Source organism: Crassostrea angulata, chromosome 3, assembly GCF_025612915.1.
Source record: "Crassostrea angulata isolate pt1a10 chromosome 3, ASM2561291v2, whole genome shotgun sequence".
Lineage (NCBI taxonomy): Eukaryota > Metazoa > Mollusca > Bivalvia > Ostreida > Ostreidae > Magallana > Magallana angulata.
This window is the reverse complement of record NC_069113.1, coordinates 101126-123851: the sequence shown is the minus strand read 5'-3', so window position 1 is coordinate 123851 and position 22726 is coordinate 101126. Positions and strand designations below refer to the sequence as shown.

The 22726-nt window shown below is 34.2% G+C and overlaps 1 protein-coding gene across 4 annotated transcripts in view; it reads right to left on the bottom strand.

The window, feature by feature from the left end:
- The window catches only part of LOC128178916 (lysosomal cobalamin transporter ABCD4-like), a 39480-nt gene that overhangs the window by 13007 nt on the left and 3747 nt on the right, over positions 1 to 22726 (bottom strand). For 2 of the 4 annotated variants that reach the window (XM_052846338.1, XM_052846337.1), the window contains 8 exons: positions 22570 to 22695; positions 22264 to 22409; positions 21551 to 21732; positions 21151 to 21242; positions 20316 to 20408; positions 19972 to 20084; positions 19361 to 19471; positions 18280 to 18371 (listed from right to left, as the gene is read on the bottom strand). In XM_052846338.1, the coding sequence (XP_052702298.1) occupies positions 18280 to 18371; positions 19361 to 19471; positions 19972 to 20084; positions 20316 to 20408; positions 21151 to 21242; positions 21551 to 21732; positions 22264 to 22409; positions 22570 to 22695 (955 nt within the window). The remainder of the gene's footprint in view (positions 1 to 18279; positions 18372 to 19360; positions 19472 to 19971; positions 20085 to 20315; positions 20409 to 21150; positions 21243 to 21550; positions 21733 to 22263; positions 22410 to 22569; positions 22696 to 22726) is intronic. The other 2 variants (XM_052846340.1, XM_052846339.1) reach the window with 2 other exon arrangements.

Sequence of the window (22726 nt, the reverse complement as noted above, 5' to 3'; positions counted from 1 at the left end):
TACTGTAGTAATATCTTTTTGGCACTCTCATCATTATTTTGAGTCTTGGGCGTCATTGTTCATGGTAATATACCAGACATTTTCACCTGTAGATGCACAATGTATGTAGAAAGTGATATAGGTTAATTTGTATGATTAAAGGTATGATTTTATCAAGATTAATTATACCTGGTATGAGATAGTAATTATGGTAAGTGCTGAAAGAGGGTGTTGAAATTTTGTATCCAAAATAGTTGCTTCATAGTGGTTTTAAAAACTCCTTATTTTGGATTTTATTGTTCAATTTAGTAAGTTATATTCTTTTGTGTCAGTAGTATAGTTTTCTTGAATCAAGGCAACTATTAATGGGGGTACATTAAATTGATTTATTCGGTATGTATGCAATGAATTTCTTAATTATTGTAAATTGTTAGTTTCACTTCAAAAAGCTTTTAATGCCTAGTATTCATATCAGCCCTGTGTATTTAGAGTTAATCTACTTTATTTAAGCTCTGAATATGCAATCAAATATTTTATTTGTGGCATTTTTCAAAAATTTAGACGAGCTCTGAGTCAAATATGAAAATATTTTTACATGTACTATATTATGTGAAGGAATGTTTAGGCTTCACATAAAAATTGATTAGAACAAGTTTGTTTTGGTTTTCTTGCATGCAGTTTTAAAAAATTGTGCAGTAAATATATAAATACCTGTTTAAAGACTAAAAGCAATATTTGTAATTTGAAAACAGTGAGGTTATAAACCAGTGAGCAGGGTGCTCTATCAATTTTTTCATATTGCCGTAAACTGGTACAATGTACTTTAATTAAGTACCGGTAACTGTACCTGCATGTATGTATTTTATTGATATATGGCCACACCAATTTAATATCTTGTTTTTCGGACAAATGACCTAAACAAGAGGCCCATGGGCCACATCGGTCATCTGAGCCAAAATTGCTAACTATTTTGACTTAAAATACTTTAAATAATTAAGAATAGTGATATTTAATATTAAAATTAGCATAGTTATGTACCATAGTTTTCTTAATGCAAGATTAAATATTTTTATTGAGGGGTGGGAATGAAAATAAATTGCGCAATATAAATTAAATATATCACTGATGGTATGTTAATTTCTGCAGTTTTGTGCACAGATTTGAAGAGTTATGGTTCTCTAAAGATACATTCATGCATTTGCTAAAATGTATAGTAGTTTCAAATTTAGCACCAATTGTTGGCCAATTTTATAACCTGTAGTCATAATTTGAACAAGTTGAATCTACACAATTAGAGAACGCCAATATTCTAGTTCATTGATTTTCATATCAGAGATCATGCAATACATATCCAGTTTTATATATTAAAAAAGTGGTTACCAAATATGAGTTATTTCACGCAACCTTTCTTTATTTCCAAGATTATAACAAGAAGCATGCACAAAATCATATTAGACAATTTGTAATCTAAATTGTGTCTGTTAAAATCTAGCTTTATTTAATATATGCCAACTTGATATATCCCAGAATTTGAAATGTGCAGTGAAGCTTTCGTATGCTTTTTGGCAAAATTGGCTTGAAAAATTGGCAACATTTTATTTGATGTGAACCCTTAAAAATATGAAACCATTTTAAATATGTTTGAATCATAATGGCATGATTTTACATATCTACATTGAATACAATTATGATATATCAACATGAGACATATTTCATTTTAGAAAGCAATTTTATTTAAAGACAAATATTACTGGTAATATGAAAAGAACGTCATGAATAATTTTTATGCATACACATTCAAAAAGTAGTTACTGGTAATACATTAGTTTAAGAACCATTTTAACAAGAGCTTGGACTTTGGGTAATTGTGTTAAACAGCAATGTGACGTAAGCCTGTCTATATCAGTGTCAGCCACTCAGCCATGGATGAAATCAACAAGATTTTCTCACTTTTAAGCTAAGACTAAGCAATCGGTGCATATTTTGCTTGAAACTGCATCACTTTAAACTTGTTTTGGTGCATAGATAGCTACGTCCTACTGAAATTCCAAGGTGTTGTTAAAATGGTTTTAACAAATTTTACAAATATACTGTAAATGTAAATTTGTAGTTTCTCAGTGTCTTATAGTTATGCATATTGTACGTTAAATTAAATAAATTATAATGATGATAAAATACAATAAATCATATTTTGCAACCAGATATATACATGGATATATAATTTAATAAGTCATAGACATACACAAAGTTTAAATAAATTAATTTATAAGTTCCACTGTTTTTTCATAACCTTTCTACGAAAATGCGAAAATAGAAAGGTTATGAACAGTATTGATTTTACAAAACATAATTAAATGAAAAGTATTTGTCAATAGAAATTTATACAAAAACTCGTATCATAACTATTCTTGTGTCATTTGCTAACTGCGATAAAACAGAAAATGAATTTGATCAAGAATGATTTGAACATACTAGATTTTTTTTTTTATTTTTGTCATTTGAGTGTGATTGTTTGAAAAATTGCAAAAAATAATGCATTTATACTTTAAAATGATTATCAGAAAAAAAACCCAATAAACTTTATGACACATTTATGATAAGTTTAATATAACTATACAAGATGAAGACATCTTTTCTGTGTTATATGATACAAAATAATGTTTCAATGATACTATATTTGCATATAAACGCATGCACAATCATATTAAATAATACTTTTTTTTCTACAAAAAAGTGTGTGAATAATTTTGAAATTTTAAAATTTAAATAAAACCTAAGTGAATATTTGTTTGAAAATAAATTCACTTTCAATGCAATGTATTTCTCAATTTATTTAAATGAAATGTTCTATAAAGTGTACACTAAGAGTACAATGTCTCAAACATGCAACCAGTATGTAATATTTCTTTTGTTTTTTCTTAATACATGTATGCCATATTGTTTATAACTATGAACTCTGTCCATAGATATGAATTTATTAGAAAAGGCAGGTTTACCGCCCGCTACAGGCTGGCCATTGACCTCCTTTCTTTATACTTACCTGTCATTTTTGAACGATTGGCGCTAAGTGTCCTTAAATACTGGTGCCTTTTGTATTCATAAGAGAAATACATGCATTTAAATAAATTCATCACATTGCATTAATGATATATATAATTTTCATTATTAACAATTATATTACCAGGTTTTAGTTATATAGTTTAAATAAAAATGATTTGATTTGAGGTAATATAAAGATTTAAAAAAAAAGAAGAAGGAACATTACTGAAAAGATGTCTTCTCTTTTTGCTCCAATATTTTCAACTTACATCATACCGGTACATGTATTAACATGATTGAATTTACATCTACTATGCACTCACATGAAGGATTTGTACATATTGTGTGTGAACTGTCAGTATATATATAAATAAATATTAAAGAATTTAAAAAAATGAAAATGAATACAGATTCACATACAATTATTGTATTGTAAGACACCAACCCTTGCTTGATAAAAAACGATATTATTAAATGAAGTCATTGATAACAGCTATAAAGATAATAATTAAATAATATTAAATTTAAAGACAAATTTGAAAAATAGTCTTCTAGAAAAAAAGGTCCGTTATTATTTATATGAGATGCAAACAGTTTTGATGCGACATATATAAACTAATATAGACTGTATATATATGAGTACAATTTAACTTCTATCAAGTTATTGTGACACATGGAAATACAACAAAAAATATATAAATAAAGCATCAGTATACAATTTTTATTAAACAAATCAGTTTTAATTCACTATATCTTCTCTTCTCTTCTTCAGATATTGCCACATTCTGTTTTGCTTAAAAATGAAGAAAATTTAAAGTTCAATTTTTGATGTGGCTTGTGCACAGTATTGATTGTTTATATGACCTGTCCACAACTGTAATTCACAATTACGGTAACTCAAATGTAGTTCATTTATGGAGCACATGGCTCAGTGGTCATGAGCGTTAGACCAGTTACCCAAAGGTTGCTGGTTAAAATCCCATGTGGTCACTTGATCTTGTATTGTCCCTTACACAAGGTACTACATCAGTCTTTGTCTTAGTCAACCAAGCTGAAATTGGGTACGAGCAGTAAGCTGGGAGTTAAGCTGCTATGGACTGGTGTTTTATCCATGGGGAGTCGATGACTTTCATTTACCTGGCACCTTGAAGTCTGCGAATTATTTTCTTTCAATATTGAAGAAATATACACAAATTTACACATGTTCACTGTAGTTTTGAATATAAGACTTAAACATTTTTGGTTGGATATATGTATATATAGACATTATAATTCAATATATATAGTATTAAGAATGATGGCCAAGAGATACAAGACAAAATGTAATAAGTAAATGAAAATATTTATATACATCAATCCAGTAAATTAGAAAATACTAGTACATATAATGAGTAATTAAATACATATTTAATGTATAAATTTAAAAATATTGGCATAGTCATGTTTTAGGTGGGGGGGGGGGGGAGAATTGATGAAAACAACATCAGTGAAGTGGATGATATCTGTAAATTTGGCCAATTAAAGGCTAGAAATTAAAAATTGAGAACAGATTTAACACTCTTCTCTACATCCAAGAAACATGTGGTGGAATTGTTACAAATCAAATTTTTAATAATTAAATCCCCTTTCCCCTTGAACCACTGAATCTATGACAGTGCCAAAAGCAAATAGTTGGTGTCTTACAATATCTATATATTAACAAACCATTTGTCACCTTTTTAATGGTGACAAATGGGATGAGGGAGGGGGCAATATTTTCACAGCTCCCTCTGATGAGTTTTTACTTTGGCGCCCCATTCTCTTTAAAACACAATTATATCATTGAAAAGCGCAGTATATCATTTTATGATCAGACCAGTATGCTTCAATCACATCTGTTGCACATGGGGCTATGTTTGTAAAAATCAGATCCAGCTGAGAACCGGTATTATGTGTAGCCTTTGTTACAATTTGTTTACATTTAAAGCAATTTTCAAAAAATGTTAAAAAGTCAATATGCCCAGAAAACAAATCAAAATTGAAATCCCCTATAAGTACCAAGTCTTTCTGGTGTTCAGTCAAAGGCTTAAGATGTGTGTTTACATTTTGCTTGAAATTTTCCAAAGAACATGATGGGTATTTATAAAGTACGATGACTTGTACCTCTCTACTTTGGCTTAAATGTACATTTGCAGCGATGAACTCTAAGGAGCCATTGTTAAACTTTGAGATACATGTTGTCTTGTAGTCATTTTTCACATACAGTGCTGTTCCATGATGTGGACGTCTATTGAAGTGACATGTAACCTCATGGTTAAATATTGCTGTGTAGCTGTGTAGTTGAAAATTGTTTTCATCTGCACTACATAGTCTTGTCTCCGAGAAACCAACTACATCTGATGCTAGAATATTTGGCTCACTTTTTACTTGTGAAAAGTGCTTATGAAGTGATCTACAATTGTTGAAAGCAACTTTAAAACAATTAGAATTGATCTCATACATTGGAACATAACAAAGTTGCAATGGCGCCTCAGTTTTCATTCTTCCCATTTCCTCAAGCACTTTTTCATCCATAGCTAATGCCTGCTCATTAAAGTTCAGGATATGTAGATGATCTACTGACCGGACTCGACTTAGAGCAACATAGTGAATGTGTGGAGTTTTCCTAATTCTAGTTTGAGACAAGTCAATTACAATTTCATCAACAGTGCACCCTTGAGCTTTATGAACTGTCTTTCCTGCAGCTGGTCGCAATGGAAATTGAATTCTCTGAAAAGTATTATGATTCAATACAAAAGACCGCTGAACTTCAAAAATGGGTGTCCATTCATCATCTATTCCATCATGAAACAAATGCTTGTATTTTTTGCGAGTCGACTTTCCAATGGCAGAATCAAAAAAATGGACCCAAACTATGCTTGGTCTTGATATGCCTTCCATTTTGCTTTCAATCAGTTGAACTTTACATGATGACCCATTTGTTAGCCCATCAGAGACATCAACATTGACCGAGATATCGTATATCATCCCAACAGCAAGAATCAATATTTGCATTAAATTGGCAGTTTTGCTAACATCATCTTCATTTACTAAAGACCTGAGAAGCTTTTGTTTCACTTCCTTTGAGTAATCTTTGATAACAGTGTCAACTGATTTCACTGTGACCTTTTCTCCTTCAAGTCTTTCAATCAACTGATTGTTGTATGCATCTACTTTAGAGTTCTGAGTAAAGAGATGTGGAGCATGGTTTGGATAATTTTCATTTGTTTCTGTTATCATGCATCTCTGAATTACATTCTTGTCTTCTGGTGTGAGTTCATTATAACGAAGACGATTTAGCAGTTGAGCAAACTCGACATCATCTTTTTGTCTCATTATTTCATCCAATTCAAATACACTAAAGTGTTCCTTCCAAAGATTGCTTGCAAGAGCTTGGGCATTACATTTTAAATCCTGAAAGATCCAGCTGTCCATCACAGGTTTGAGTTGAAAAAAATCACCAACTGCTAAGATACTAATACCACCAAATGGCTTTTTGATGCCTGTAAGAAGTTGCAAACGACTGTCAATTAGAGCCAGTGATCTATTGCCTACCATTGATATTTCATCAATCATGATTAATTTCAGGTTTCTGTATTTGGCGCGAAAAGTATTCAATTCATCACAGTGTAAACTTTGTTGGCTTTGATTAATTTTTTGATGGAAAGCAGATGCTATGGTTGACCCTCCAATGTTATAAGCTGCTTTCCCTGTGTATGCACATAGAAGTATTCTTACATCATCTGGGTTTTCACCTTCAGTAGAACATAGATATCTGTGCAAAGCTTGATAAAGTGCTCTTATCAAAACAGATTTGCCAACACCAGCACCTCCAGATAAAAACGAATAAATTGGCTCTTTTTTAGTTTTAACCCATTGCATGACATGATTGAAAAATTCTCTTTGCTTCTCATTCAAACTTTCCACCAATTTCAAATATTCATCATCTGGCAGTCTCACAGAACTTTCCTCTGTAATTTGTCTTGATGGGATACCAACATCTGCCCCAATATCATATATTCTTTGTTCAACTGGTCTCTCTGGATTAAACTGGACATACTTTTCTGATTCAAAAGATCCTTCAGCTTCATCTTCTGCCTCTATTTGCTGAGTATTAGGTGCTAATTCATCAAAAGCATCTGTTAATTCATCATTTGCTATCTGTAATGCTGTATCTAGCAGTTCGGCATTAAACTCATATTGCTTGATTTTATGAGCCAAGAAAGACTTTCTAAGACTAAATGAATTTTCAAAAGTGTCAGTTCCAGACAACAGATCAACTGATTCATCTCTCCAGGGCATAAACAACATTAACTTTTCTCTATAGTAATTTTCGGGGTCTGTTTTTAGACTGAACCGGACATATCTAATCACTCTGGGTACTTTGCGACGTCTGATGATAATGCCATTTTTAAGAGTAACAAGTGTATCACTCTCATTAAAGTCAACATCTGACTCATCATTTTCATCATCGTTTATCTCTGTTTGATCGAATGTGTTTTCACTTTCTTTTGGAAACACTACATCAAGTTGGGAAACATAGTCAGCTAAACACCAGTTTTCAAGTTGTTTTGGTCGTTTTGTGTATCTTTTAATGACATTACTGCATTCAACATCTGTAGAATTCGGTGTCAACTTTTCCAATTCAGCATCTGTTTTGATTAGAATTACTCTATCATCAGAGGGACTTGTGTTGATAAAAACAACATCTCTTGAAGCTTTTGTTAGAGGCATTTGCAACACTAAATATGCAGCTTCTTGTGCTCCGACTTCCACACTATTGAGGAAATGGTTTCCAATATGACGCACTTGTCTTTTTAGGTCAAGATTTCCTTCTCTAGCTTCTTTTGCAGCTCTGTTCAGTAAATCACTCATTCCTCTTTGAGATTTACTTATATATGAAACAATATACATTGCACAGGCATATGGATCTAAGATAAATTGCATGTCAATGTTTGCTTTCCAAGCATTTAGAACAACACTGTTGTAAGAATTTACTCTCATATCGCATGGCTTTCTATTTAAAAAAACCTTTGGACCTCTCAATGAACTCCTAATGCATTTGATGTAATCTTCCTCAGATATTTCCAAGACTGAATCTAGGAGTTCCTTGTATGATAAATCACAACCATTTTTCGACATATCATTTAACTTTTTCTGAATTTTATCATACATTTTCCTGTACTTGTCAACATCAGCATCTAAAGGTTCTAGAACCATAGACTTTTCTAAAGGAGGTAGTGGAAAGCCAAATCTGCATACATCTTTTCCTCCTTTTTTGCATGTTTGAGAATGTTTATGCACTTGTAATTCTGTCAAGTCATCATCTTCATTCTTTTCACATTTCAAGTAATGATCTACAAAATCCAAAATCTCTTTTTCATCATTTTCTTGATATTTTGGGGCATTTTCAATCCAGACAACCATATGAACATGGGGTGATCCTCTCTGTTGAAATTCAACTCTATAAAAATAGTCTTTCACTTGGCCGATTGGATGATGGTCACTTTTCAATACAGAATTCAGAAACAATCGAAACCTATGGTCAAAATATCTGGTGCATGTAATTGGATCTTTCTGTACCATTTTTGATTTTTGAAACCATGACATATTGTCAATTTCGTCATCTGTATATTCCTTTGCATTGTTTAAAATGCCCAGTGCTCTGATGAGATCAGTCCATCTTGTATCGGCAGCAGACAGAGACATGAACCATGTTGGTAAACCTAACTGTCTGATCATGGCAAATACATCTTTTTTCCGTGTTTCAAGATATGCAGGTGAATTTCTTAACTGTCTAAAGATAAAATAACCCTCATTGTGTCTAACAAGACTATTGACATTTTCAGGATTTTGCACATCGTTTGCTGTAAATGTTTTTCCCTTAGTTTTACATTTTCTCAAAGCCAAATTGCATTTGTCAGTAACTTGTTTCATTTGTATTTTTTTCAACTTAAAAAACAAGTTTGGAACAGACTGTGCTGCACGTCTATCAAAACTTCTCAGTTCCCACTTAGCTATGTCTGCATATGAAACACGCAGTTCTCTTTCTTCATCATTTAATCTTTTCCTTCCACAAAAGATTGTAGGAAATGATAAATATTCAGCAGCCTGATCTTGATATAAGCTTAGTGGACGTTGTCCTTCACCAGGGGCAAATGTGTAAACCTGATTCATGTCTCGTGATGCATCATCTAGCAACGTATCACAATTTCCATCTCTACCAATTCCATCTACTTCACAAAATTCATCATTATCGGACTCCAGACAATCAGTATTATGGTCCCTTCTTGACTGTGTCTGAACTAATTCTTGAACAATTTCATTTGCTGAGGTTGTGATTTCTTGAAACCAGTTGTCATCAACATTGATATTTGCGTTCTTGTAGAATTCACTATTGTTCATAAGCCAATGCAGTGCTATCAGTACTTTTGCTGGTCGTACATTTTCATGATAATCGCATTTTTGATAAGATAATTTTTTCTTCAATTTTACGGGAATTGTGACATTTTCATCCAATTTTCTAGGTAAGCTATTTATTGTAGGCTGAATATCAACTGGGACATTCACAACATTTCCTCTGGCAGAATATTGTCCACCTCTTGGTAACTCTCTAATTTGCATAAAAGGAATTCTCAAAGACACAAGCCTTTCCTCTAAAGGAAACAAATCTAATTCCATTGGTTTTTGTGGCCATGTCATACCATTAAAAACAGACAACTTTGGAGTTTTGTTTTCTTTTAACGATGAATAGCAAGTATTGCAAATCCACTCCTTATCTTGAACAGAAATAGTACTTGTCAAGTATTTGTTTTTAATTCTTTCATCCAGTTTTGTGTTCTCCACTTTTAATACACTTTCTTTAAACCACGTTTGCTGACAACAAGAACATACAAAAATGGGACCATGTCTAATCTGTTCATGAAATTTTTTTATACAATCATCTATATCTGCTCCAAACCTATGCTGTCTTTGTCGTTCATCTACCGTGTTACAATATTCAACATCTGTCCTCTTCCTTTGTTTCTGTTCCCTATTTAGATTTTTTTCATTTTCATGATATGAAATGATACTTCGTTTAGCTTGCTTTTTCAATCTTTCTTGTTCAAGGATAATTGGGTTCTCCCTCTTCAATTTTCTTGCTTTTGTCTCTCGTTCATTCTCTTTATTTCTTACATTAATGTTTTGTCGTTTATTTTTTCTGGCAATTTTGTCCATCTCTCTTTCATTTCCTTGAATTTGAATGCTTTGCCTTTTAATCTTTCTTCCCGTTGTATTTTGTTTTCTTTCTTTCTCTAACACTTCAGGATTTTGTCTTTTCAGTTTTCTTGCAATTTTGTCCATCTCTCTTTCCTTTTCTTGAACATCAGTACATTGTCGTTTAAACTTTCTTCCAGCTGTATTTTGTGTTCTTTCTTTCTCTAACACTTCAGGATTTTGTCTTTTCAGTTTTCTTGCAATTTTGTCCATCTTTCTTTCCTTTTCTTGAACATCAATACATTGTCGTTTAAACTTTCTTCCAGCTGTATTTTGTGTTCTCTCTTTCTCTAACACTTCAGGATTTTGTCTTTTTAGTTTTCTTGCAATTTTGTCCATCTTTCTTTCCTTTTCTTTAACATCAGTAGATTGTCGTTTAAACTTTCTTCCAGCTGTATTTTGTGTTCTTTCCTTCTCTAACACTTCAGGATTTTGTCTTTTCATTTTTTTTGCAATTTTGTCCATCTCTCTTTCCTTTTCTTGAACATCAATACATTGTCGTTTAAACTTTCTTCCAGCTGTATTTTGTGTTCTTTCCTTCTCTAACACTTCAGGATTTTGTCTTTTTAGTTTTCTTGCAATTTTGTCCAGCTTTCTTTCCTTTTCTTTAACATCAGTAGATTGTCGTTTAGATTTTCTTCCAGCTGTATTTTGTGTTCTTTCTTTCTCTAACACTTCAGGATTTTGTCTTTTCATTTTTTTTGCAATTTTGTCCATCTCTCTTTCCTTTTCTTGAACATCTTTACATTGTCGTTTAGATTTTCTTTCAGCTGCATTTCTTGTTCTTTCTTTCTCTAACACTTCAGTATTTTGTCGTTTCAATTTTCTTGCAATTTTGTCCATCTTTCTTTCCTTTTCTTGAACATCAATACATTGTCGTTTAAACTTTCTTCCAGCTGTGTTTTTTTTCCTTTCATTCTCAAACACTTCAGGATTTTGTCGTTTCAATTTTTTGGCAAGAGCATCTTTGCATCTCTCTTCAGTTTTAAATTGTGTGTTCTCTCTCTTTCTGGACATGTATTCTCTCATATAGCGTTTTCTGCATTGCTTCTCACCATTTGTAATAGATGGAGGTTCATCCATTTTGTATAATTTTTTCTGCAATGGGTCTCTCTCTGGAAAACTGTGATGCAAAGTACTAATTGAGATTGGTAAGATTTCAAACTGCATAGAAAAATCAATATGCATGCTGTTGTACATGTTGTACAAATATGTCACCAAATCATCAAGACTCTTGTTCATTACCAGCACAGATTTGCCCTCACATGCAGACATGCCATCACGGTCATGTGAATGAGAATCGAAGAAATAATATTCAGTGTTTGAAATTTTGTATACACCAGAACAAATTGCTCCTATCATAATTAGCAAATATCTAGAAATCTGGAATGCCTCATCTAAAGCTTGATGCAATGATTTCACAGGGCTATTTTGTTCTCCCGAGACAACTAATCCCCAAATGGTATCAAATTTGTGAATGACATGATGATTTTCTCCCAAAGTTAAGTTACTTGGTAATTCATCAAAGTTGAGGAGTTTGTTATGGAAGATTTGTTTTTGCATCAAATTTTTGACCACTGTTGTATACACCTGGTCTCCTGCTATTAAAGTGTTATCTAAAAATTCAGTTGTGAACGAGAATCCTTCATAACATTTGATCAACATAGTGAGTGCATTGCAAGTACATTGACTGCCCCTTGAAAATGATGAAAATCTTGTATCTCCTTGATGAAATGACCCAATAACTAATTTTCTATGATAAACCAGGTTATCTTCATGAGGTTGCAAATTATTTTGCATAGTTTTAGTCACAGAGTCATTGTTTGTAAGATTTTTTTTCACATTCTTTTGCAAAATCACTTCAGCAGAGTTTTGACACAAATTTGTTTCACAAAGTTCATTGAGCAAATTCATTTCGAGTTCATTGTGCAAATTCATTTCGAGTTCATTGTGCAAATTCATTTCCAGTTCAGTGTCCAAATTCATTTGACAAGATTTTTGATTTTCCTGTTTTTTTTGTAACCTGAGGCCAGGCTCCTCAGGGTCAACATTGGTTTTACTGTTTTTCACGAGGCCAGTCTCCTCAGTCATTTTAATGTCAGAAATTGTTTTACTGTTTTTAACGAGGCCAGTCTCCTCAGTCAAGTCCAGGTCAGAAATTGTTTTACTGTTTTTCATGAGGCCAGTCTCCTCAGTCATGTCAGTCTGTAACTCTTTCCTGTTCATCCTCCAATACTTCCTCCGTGGCATCTACAAATAAAACCCCCTAATATATAAAGATCATAAAATGTCATGCAAAGACCATGGTTTTTTAGGGGGTTTGGACTGTGAAAATAAAATGAACAAGATGTAATTCAGGACCGTCACTCCCCTCAAATTTGAAGCGAATATCGAACCCATTCCCAATAACGAAAAGCCACAGATTTTCCCAATTGTACGATAAAAATTCCCAATTGCATTAATTATTAATTTACTACAGTTAATACCGAGATCAAAGAGATGCCGCGGACATTATTCTCCAAAATACTACGAACGTCATCAGTAAATTATCAGAAATACCAATTTGTTTCGCACTGACCATCAAAGTACAACTTCAAACCGTAAAAAGTTTTAAAACATCAATTTCATGTGATAGTTCCAGTCAAAACCATGTGTATTGCCTCAAATGTTTATTTTTAAGAGATCAATGCGGCTGTTCCTAGATCCTCCCTAGCACATTTTCACTCTGTGTTTTTACATAAAACATATAACGTGTAGTAGTAATAATCGTATAAAATTGCCCTTAAAATATTAGGAACATGATTCAAAGATATTTTATAAATAAGGAAAGAGTATTAAAAATCAAAAGAAAAATTCTGTCATCTGCATTTTATTTCTTTGATCCATTACTAACAAAACCATTGGGGTTACACGGAACAGCCGTCAAAATGACCTAGATTGTCTTTCTATAGGAGAAACAATCTGTAGAAATATTGGGCTGTTAGTAGAATAGAAATAAAGTATGAGTTTTCGTGAATGTTGCACGCTAACCTCCTCGGTCTTGAAATGTTGTTTAAAATATAAAAGCCTTGGCTAACACCCCAGCTTTTATATTTGAAAACAACATTTCTCTACCTCAGAGGTTATTCTGCAACATTCACAAAAACTGGTACTTTATTTCTCAAATAACTTGGGAGATTTGCACAAGCTGTTTGCTTTTTGTTTAGTACAATTACTGTAATTGATTAAAGCTGGCTTAATTAAATCTTTTATTATCACGTAATTGGGAAGACACTGATGATAATTTTAATTAAAAGGTTCTCACAACTGGACTCAACTCCTGTGTTGAATAACAAGCCCAACTTTGGGGTCGGTTATACCGCACGGCACTACGAGTGATTCATTTGAAAGTGCTCAGAAATTTATAAAGGATGGTTATAAATTATTGTGATGACAGCTAGTAGCATTGGTTGATATCTTGTAATTAGATAATAAGCCTTATATGTAAATGCTAAGATTATCATGAAATAATTTAGACTTCGTAAACAGGTCTTCTGCATTACAGCCATCAAGGGGATAGGGATAACCAACATGGGTCAAACTTTATAGACTTAAATAGTTTTATTTGTGAAATTTTATGAGGTTCCCGAGGGTTTTTTACTGTATATCAGGTGAAAAAACATGACCTAATGAACAAGAATATACATGGTTTAGGGATGGGGATCTAAACAATTTTCAAAATATTTAGGCACTTCCTGTTTTAGGGGGGTTCAGGGCTACCTTTAGATCCAATGACCTGCATAGAACATTTGTTGCCCCTTTACAAAGCATCAAGATTAAATGGTTTAGGGGTGGGGATCTCAATCTTTTTCAAGATATTGGGGCACTTCTTGTTTGAGGGGGGTCAGGACTACCCCCGAGGCGACCCATAACCTACAGACCATTTGATGCCCCTTAACACAAGAAACAAGAATATTTATGGTTTAGGGGTGGGGATCTTGACCGTTTTCAAGATATTGGGGCACTTCCAGTTCAAAGATGAGTCAGGATCACCCCGACCCTTGACCTACATAGCATTTGATGCCCCTTTACACAAGTAACAAGAATGTATATGGTTAAGGGGTGGGAATCTCAACCGTTTTCAAGATATTGGGGCACTTCCTGTTCAAAGAGGAGCCAGAACCACCCCCAGGACCCATAACCTACCGGTACATACAACTTGATGCCCTTTAACACAAGGAACAAAAATAAATACGGTTTAGGGGTGGGGATCTTGACCGTTTCAAGATATTGGGGTACTTCCTGTTCAAAAAGGAGTCGGGACCACCCCCAGGGCCCATGACCTACATTTCATTTGATGCCCCTTGACACAAGGAACAAGAATATATATAGTTTAGGGGATGGGATCTCAACCGCTTTCAAGATATTGGGGCACTTCCTGTTGAAAAAGGAGTCAGGACCACCCCCAGGACCCATAACCTACATACAACTTGATGCCCTTTAACACAAGGAACAAGAATAAATATGGTTTAGGGGTGGGGACTTCAACCGTTTTCAAGATATTGGGGCACTTCCTGTTCGAGATGGGTCAGGACTACCCCCGGGTCCAATTACCTATATACCATTTGATGTCCCTTGACACAAGGATCAAGAATATTTATGGTTAAGGGGTGGGGATCTCAACCGTTTTCAAGATATTGGGGTACTTCCTTTTTAAAAAGGAGTCAGGACCACCCCCGGGGCACATTACCTACAATCCATTTGATTCCCCTTGACACAAAGAACAAGAATATATATGGTTTAGGGGTGGGGATCTTGACCGTTTTCAAGATATTGGGGCACTTCCTGTTCAAAAAGGAGTCGGGACCACCCCCGAGGCCCATAACCTACATTCCATTTGATGCCCCTTGACACAAGGAACAAGAATATCTATGGTTTAGGGGTGGGGACCTTAACCTTTGTTCAAGATATTTGGACATTTCTAATTTCTGGGGGATGGGGATGACCCCAGGGTTTAGATCTAATAATTAAAACCTCATGTATTGCCAATCATTCAAATGGTCTCCACCATTATGAACAATTGTTGTTCACCTGGCATGAATTTCTGTGACTTTTTGTAACCTTACTTGATCAATGTGAAAAAATGTTGTCACATGATATGTTACGTATCTAATATGTTATTAAAGAGCTATTTAATGTATTGACAAGCATATTAGTAATTACTCTAGTGTTCTAAGGACCACCCATTATTTCTCATCTTTATTTAAAAAAAAAAAAAAAAAATTGAAACCAAAATGATTTTCCATTGCAATATTTTCTTACGAACAACACTTAAGATATCATAATTAAAATGTGTCCAACTATACCAACTATTTAAAAGACTCTGTTTTTAATTACTCTTGCAAATAACTATCAAAAATGTTGTAGATTTCAGATAATTCTTTGGGTGAGAAGGGCCCCACAAAGTAGTTTTCTGTAACGCATCATCCCACAAAGTAGTTATCAGTAACGCATCATCCTTTAATATTTGGTAAGACATTTCTAATAATCAACCAAAATGTCAGCATCAGTCTTCGAACCGTGAGAAAAATACAGAGCCCACATTTCTGCTAGGTTCGAGTCACAGGCACCTGATGTTATACCGAGCGCAGCGAAAGGCGAGCAAAGCCCGCCTCGTAAAGCGAGGATTAATGGTAACACGTATATATAAAAAATCATTGAAAAATGTAAGTTGAATCAGGGGTACTAAGGCCAAAAAAATTTTTCTTCCAGCCATGAGCGTCGCCATATTGGCAGCCATTTTGTTTTTAAAAAGTTAATTTGATCATTGTTTGTACTTATCGATGTTTGTTGCCCCTAAACTCAATTAAAATGTTCCAGTATTCAAATAGAAGGTAATTTGAATCAAAATAAATAAAAGAGGACACCGGATAAGTTTCAATACTGCTTCAGTCAAGAAACATGACTAGTTCTATGCATGTCTTATCAAATTATCAGATGGAAAATAAAAACATTTATATCAAGGAACTGATCTTTTAGATACTGAATAAAGTATTCAATTTTATTACCGCGGCATTTAAATGAATTAAATTGATAAACAATGAAAGAAGAAATAAAAGAAAGTTCGGAATAAAATAACTCTCTTCGGCTATTTCCGAAGAAAAAGCGTGTATTACGTTTGAAACATGACGTCATAATGTAGACTTAGCATGCAACGTTTCGTTAAACTGGCTAATGCTTTGAGTTGCTAGGCAACCAGGCATATCCTACTGTGTGCATTTCAAATAAATTTTATTCAAAATTTTATTCAAAAATCAAAACTGCACTGTGTTAAATCTGCGCTCGGTCTAACGGTCACACCGTTTACAAATCATTTCTTTCAGAATAAAAATAAATACTGTATATCTAATAATACACAAGGTACCCATTGCCTCCATTTTGGATTTAGGTCAATTATAAAAATTTTACCAATGAGTTTCAAGCAGAACTTCCAGCTGATGTGACAGTTTGAAATAAATCCAAGATGGTGGCGATGCGTACCTTGTGTATTATTAGATTTAATGATTTAAGGTATTTATTTTTATTCTGAGAAAAATATACAACGTCAGGTGCCTATGGTTTGTATCTTGCTCATAACTTAAAGCTTGACATTCAATGGCTAGTAAATATAAAATGGTAAACAATAAAAACAGAAAAAATGCACCATAACAAAGACAGGGCACAATTTATTTTTCAAATCATACATACACCTACATATATCCATCTGCGAAAACAATGTCTGCTTAGACTGAATAGACTCGAGTTTGTAAGCATATTCACATAACATATTGCATAAATCAATCACTGCGCAGACATCATCCATATTTACCAATTGCATGAATCGTCTTTTCATGTTGATGCATCAGATTTTGCTCACTTTGCGCAGATAAACAATCAGCTGCCTGATTTACCGAAGTTTATGTTTGATTAATACGTAAAAATTCCAAAATACACGCGATAGTTTCCCATAGTTAAAAACCGCAATGAAAATGAAACAAACTAAAACCACCGACATAAGTGAAAATGTCAACACATTGAAATATTTAACCTCAGTTTACTTCACATAATAATCGGCACCAATATATCTTGCAAGTTTCAAACATTACCTTTGCGCGTGAACAGTTCCACAACAAACTAATCAATCGTTTGACAGAATGGGACGAAAATGGCCGCTTCGAACAAACAACCTCGTTTCCGAGACGGAATGACGTCAAGAATGAATCTGGAATAACGAACCCGAACTAAACTTATTTATAAACCGATTTAACCCCTTTTATTATTTTTCGTTATAACTTAAATTTGGAACCGAATTATAGCTTAATTTTTGCAATTTATTTTTTCCTTCCCATAAGGATGATCAAGGCTAAATTTCGTTGAATTTGACTCCATAGTTCTTGAGAAGAAGATTTTTAAAAATACACCCCCCTTTTTCTACACTTTCGATGTTTTCTCCGCTTTGAAATAAGATAGCTCTTTCATTTCTGCAATTTATATTGGCCTTTCCATAAGGATGCTTTGTGTCAAATTTGGTTGAAGTTGGCGAAGCGGTTTTAGAGAAGAAGTTCAAAATGTAAAAAGTTTACAGACGGACAGACGGACAGACGGACAGACGGACGGACGGACAGACGGACAGACGGACAGACGGACAGACGGACGACGGACAAAATGTGATCAGAATAGCTCACTTGAGCTTTCAGCTCAGGTGAGCTAAAAAGAGATAATTTGAGACATTGGAATTTGCCCAGTCTGTAATTGGGGGGCAAATATTTCCATGTTTGCAGTATAAATTATTCTGTAGGTCAAATACAGGTAGATGTCAATATATGAACTAGTCATTCTACAGTACTGATTACTTGTTTGTCTGTGATAAAAGGTGAGGGACTAGCGTCCCAGTCACTGATAGTCTTACATTACTTGTTTAAGTGCTTGTTTAACTAATGTAAAGACTGCTAGTGACATGTGACTAACCTGTTGTTTCAGAGTGCCGTCTGTGAAGTAGGGTTTCTGTGGTAGAAACAGAATCTTACTAGGACTCACAACTTCATGAAATCTTACACTGCCTGCAATAATAATTAGTTTATCTAATATGTACATTGTAGTTGAAATTTGATAAAAGATTAATAGAATCATTCATTATTACAAGTGTGGAATAGTGAAATTCCACAGAGTGGACAAGATTCACGGTCTAGGACGAGGCTTTGCCCCGAGGTGGAATTTCCCTATTCCACACGAGTATATAATGAATGATCATTTTTCTCGCATTATACATGTATTACCTTGAAAAAAAATGATGTTTGACAACTTTCTGTTATGACGTTCAAAAGATTACTTTCGGTTTATCCCTCCGCGTGCTTCAAATAGTGCAAGTCAAAATGAGAGCATATGCCAGTTTTTTTTATTAAAAATATGATAATTTGTAATTAATCAAGCAAAACAATTACTTAATAGATATTCTCAATCCACAATTTTGCACTTCCCTACAGCGGACAACGTTTGTTTACGTTTTAAAATGGCGTAGTAATACACAGTGTAAGACAGAAAAATCTCACACTGCTGTCTCACAACGGACAAACCAATCTCACACTGGTGATAATGCGAGAACAATGAAGGATTCTTGCTTCTTTATGTATGTTCTCTTGATATTAGTGTTAATGTCAAAGTGTACTATGACAGTATGAAATAACAAACAAATAACAAACACTTGTTATTAAGTTAAATCCTTTACAAGCCCTATGGCACATAGGGCCATAGCTGATATCCAGTTTCTGTGGCACTTAAGGGATGAAATAAATTGAATCATCTGAATGGGACACCAGTCCATTACAGGTTTCTCCCATGGTGAGTTTTAACTCCGTAAATCATGTTTAAGGACAAATTAAGATCTTTTACAGAGCGACATTATGTACCATATCATTGGCTGTAGGTCACAGACCAGCTATGCTCTGACTACATTTGTTCCTATGGTACTTAGAGAGACATTATGTATCATACCATTGGCTGAAGGTCACATTTGTTCTTATAGCAATGAGAGAGACATAACGTATCATACCATTTGTTGAAGGCCACAGACCAGCTATGACCCGCAGTAAGGAGCTTTTGCCACACCCTGAATCCCCAGTCACCAGGATGTTGACCCCTGCCTCCAGCTGGAATGTTAAATCTGTGCAAAAACAAACAGCATTTGTATAAATCAAAGCTTCCATTCTATGAAGTGCTATCTAGCTTACAATAGTAGCATACACATGTACATAATCAAAGCTTCCATTCCATGAAGTGCTTTCTCTTGCCTACAGTGTAAGCTTACACATTTACATAATCAAAGCTTCCATTCCATAAAGTGCTTTCTCTTGCCTACAGTATTAGCTTACACAGTTACATAATCAAAGCTTTTTTCCATAAACTGCATTCTCTTGCCTACAGTAGCAGCTTAACAAGGTACAGAGCATACTAGACTTTGTTTTACCGATATACTAACTAGCAGAATGAGAATTGTGGTAACAGGTTAAAACTCAGAGTATATAGTAAAATGACTGATGACTGAGGAAGGTTTACTACTGGGAGCCAGGAATAAAGCAAAAGATTTGATCTCTTCATGCATCAGTACTTAGATTCCTTTGACCCTTTGACCTTACCGACTCGTCCTTGGTGATGATGACTTACTTTTACAGAGAATGTCACTGGACTTGGGTGGGGCATATGTAAGCTCTGACACGGTTAGAGCTTTCTGGGTCATCTGGCTGTCAATATTGATATCTGTTAATTCAACTTGTTCACTAAAACAAATGTTGTAGATGAAAAAACTTATTAAGAAACAATAGACAGTGTATATTGAACATAAGACATTGAATACTGAAGCACACTGATCAACAAAATACATAGGCACAAGAAGTATGGAGAGGGCTTATAGAGACAGTGTCTGCTGTCCCATCCTTTTATGTCTATAAAGTTGAAATATCATTTATTTTAAGCACTAGAACTACAGTATTAGATAATCTATTGGTTACCTGGCAGGGTTTGGTGGATGGCTGTCCTTGACATAATTAAGGGTCCTCTGCTTGTCTTTTACCTGTTGTAATTCTTCTATCAACTCTCCAACTCTGCCAAAATAGGTACAAATATGTAGGTTAAAAACAAAATTTTATTTCACATCAGTTTCACTTATGTTTAACTTTATTTGGAATTGAATATGAAAAATTGAAAGATAGTTTTAGAGATATTCATTCATATAATACCACTCATGACAATACAACAAAGTATAGCCCTTACTGGCCTTAGTCAAAGTATTATCCTTACATGTGAGATTATACTCAATGTCATTACTGTGTTCTTGTGGCTATTAGCCTTACCTGTGGGTATTTTATTTACTGTGTTCCTGTGGTATTAGCCTTACCTGTGAGTATTTCATTTAATGTGTTCCTATGGCTATTAGCCTTACCTGTGGGTATTTCATTTACTGTGTTCCTGTGGCTATTAGCCTTACCTGTGGGTACTTCATTTACTGTGTTCCTGGGGCTATTAGCCTTACCTGTGAGTATTTTATTTACTGTGTGCCTGTGGTATTAGCCTTACCTGTGAATATTTCATTTACTGTGTTCCTGGGGCTATTAGCCTTTTCTTTGGGTATTTCATTTACTGTGTTCCTGGGGCTATTAGCCTTACCTGTGGGTATTTCATTTACTGTGTTCCTGGGGCTATTAGCCTTACCTGTGGGTATTTCATTTACTGTGTTCCTGTGGCTATTAGCCTTACCTGTGGGTATTTCATTTACTGTGTTCCTGGAGCTATTAGCCTTACCTGTGGGTATTTCACCTACTGTGTTCCTGGGGCTATTAGCCTTACCTGTGAGCATTACCTGCTACTTCTGCTGCTTTTAATGATAGATCAATCAGACGAGTGAAGCAGTTGATGAGGTACATAAAGATAAAGGAGTTCTAAAATAGACAAAATCAAGCTACTAAGAATAAGGCATTGCCTATGGTTGTTTTGCATTTAATACCTCCATGAACCATGGAATACATGGGGATGAAAACATGGGTAATGCAATTTTACTATATTTCACTATATGTACTTGTTATTACTTGTTATTGTATATACATTGTAAAAATAAAACCTATTAAAGCAAAGTGAGTTTGCAGATCAGATGAAATTTTGGTGTTACTCAAATTAATTGATGCTTTTCATTACTTTGACCTAAATGATACATGTAAGAATTATCATAAAAACAAGAAAGAAAACTTACAGCACTGATGAGTGATGAAAAATCTGAGGGTGAGACACTGTCAAAGTCTCCATTGAATATCGGGAAGGCAAGAAGGATGTAACTGAGTATTCCTCCCAGGTAGTCAAATATATTCACCGAGACTACAAATATATAAATGTTACTGAGTATTCCTCCCAGGTAGTCAAATATATTCACCGAGACTACAAATATATAAATGTAACTGAGTATTCCTCCCAGGTAGTCAAATATGTTCACCGAGACTACAAATATATAAATGTAACTGTCAGTGAGTATTCCTCCCAGGTAGTCAAATATGTTCACCGAGACTACAAATATATAAATGTAACTGTCAGTGAGTATTCCTCCCAGGTAGTCAAATAAATTCACTGAGACTACAAATATATAAATGTAACTGAGTATTAATTCACAGAGACTACCTACATGTAAACTCGTAATGAACAGCGATTTTCACTTTTTCCAATTTTTTTTTAGCATTGCTCTAAATAATAAGCTGTGAACTTACAGTTTAAGGCATACCTATACCTAATTTAGATACCTTTATGGAGCTATGAACTCACTGTTCAAAGCACATTGCCTATTTATCTATGAACTCAAATTTGAGGGCATACTGCCTACATATCAGACTGGTTGATCTTTGAACTCACAATTGAGGGCATACTGTCTCAGTATCAGGCTTGTTATCATATGACCTTTGAACTCATTGAACTCACAATTGAGGGCATACTGCCTCAGTATTAGGCTGTGCTGGGTTCTCAGGAGACGATGTAGCCGTTGATCCGTGTAGAACTTCTCTATCTCACCCGACCTGTAGAACGCGGCTGACTCAACATTAGCTCTTAGTAACATGTGTTTAAATCTGAAACAAAATAACAGTGTTTCAAATTCATTATCATAATTACAAATACATAAACCTCACAAATCTGAAAATATAGTGGCTTAAAATAGGCATAGCAGGAATACTTTCTACTTTCCTTTGCCTATACTATTTACAACTACTTTCTGATGTTTGTCTGCACCTGTAATTTCCCTCCATTTTTTCTCTTCGGAACACATAATGAACAACTGGAGACATCAGTAACTTGTTGATCACCGTGGCAACAATAAAGAAAGAAAGGACACCAACAGGACCCAGGTAACTTGTGCTGTAACAAAACAATCATTTGACATATATAT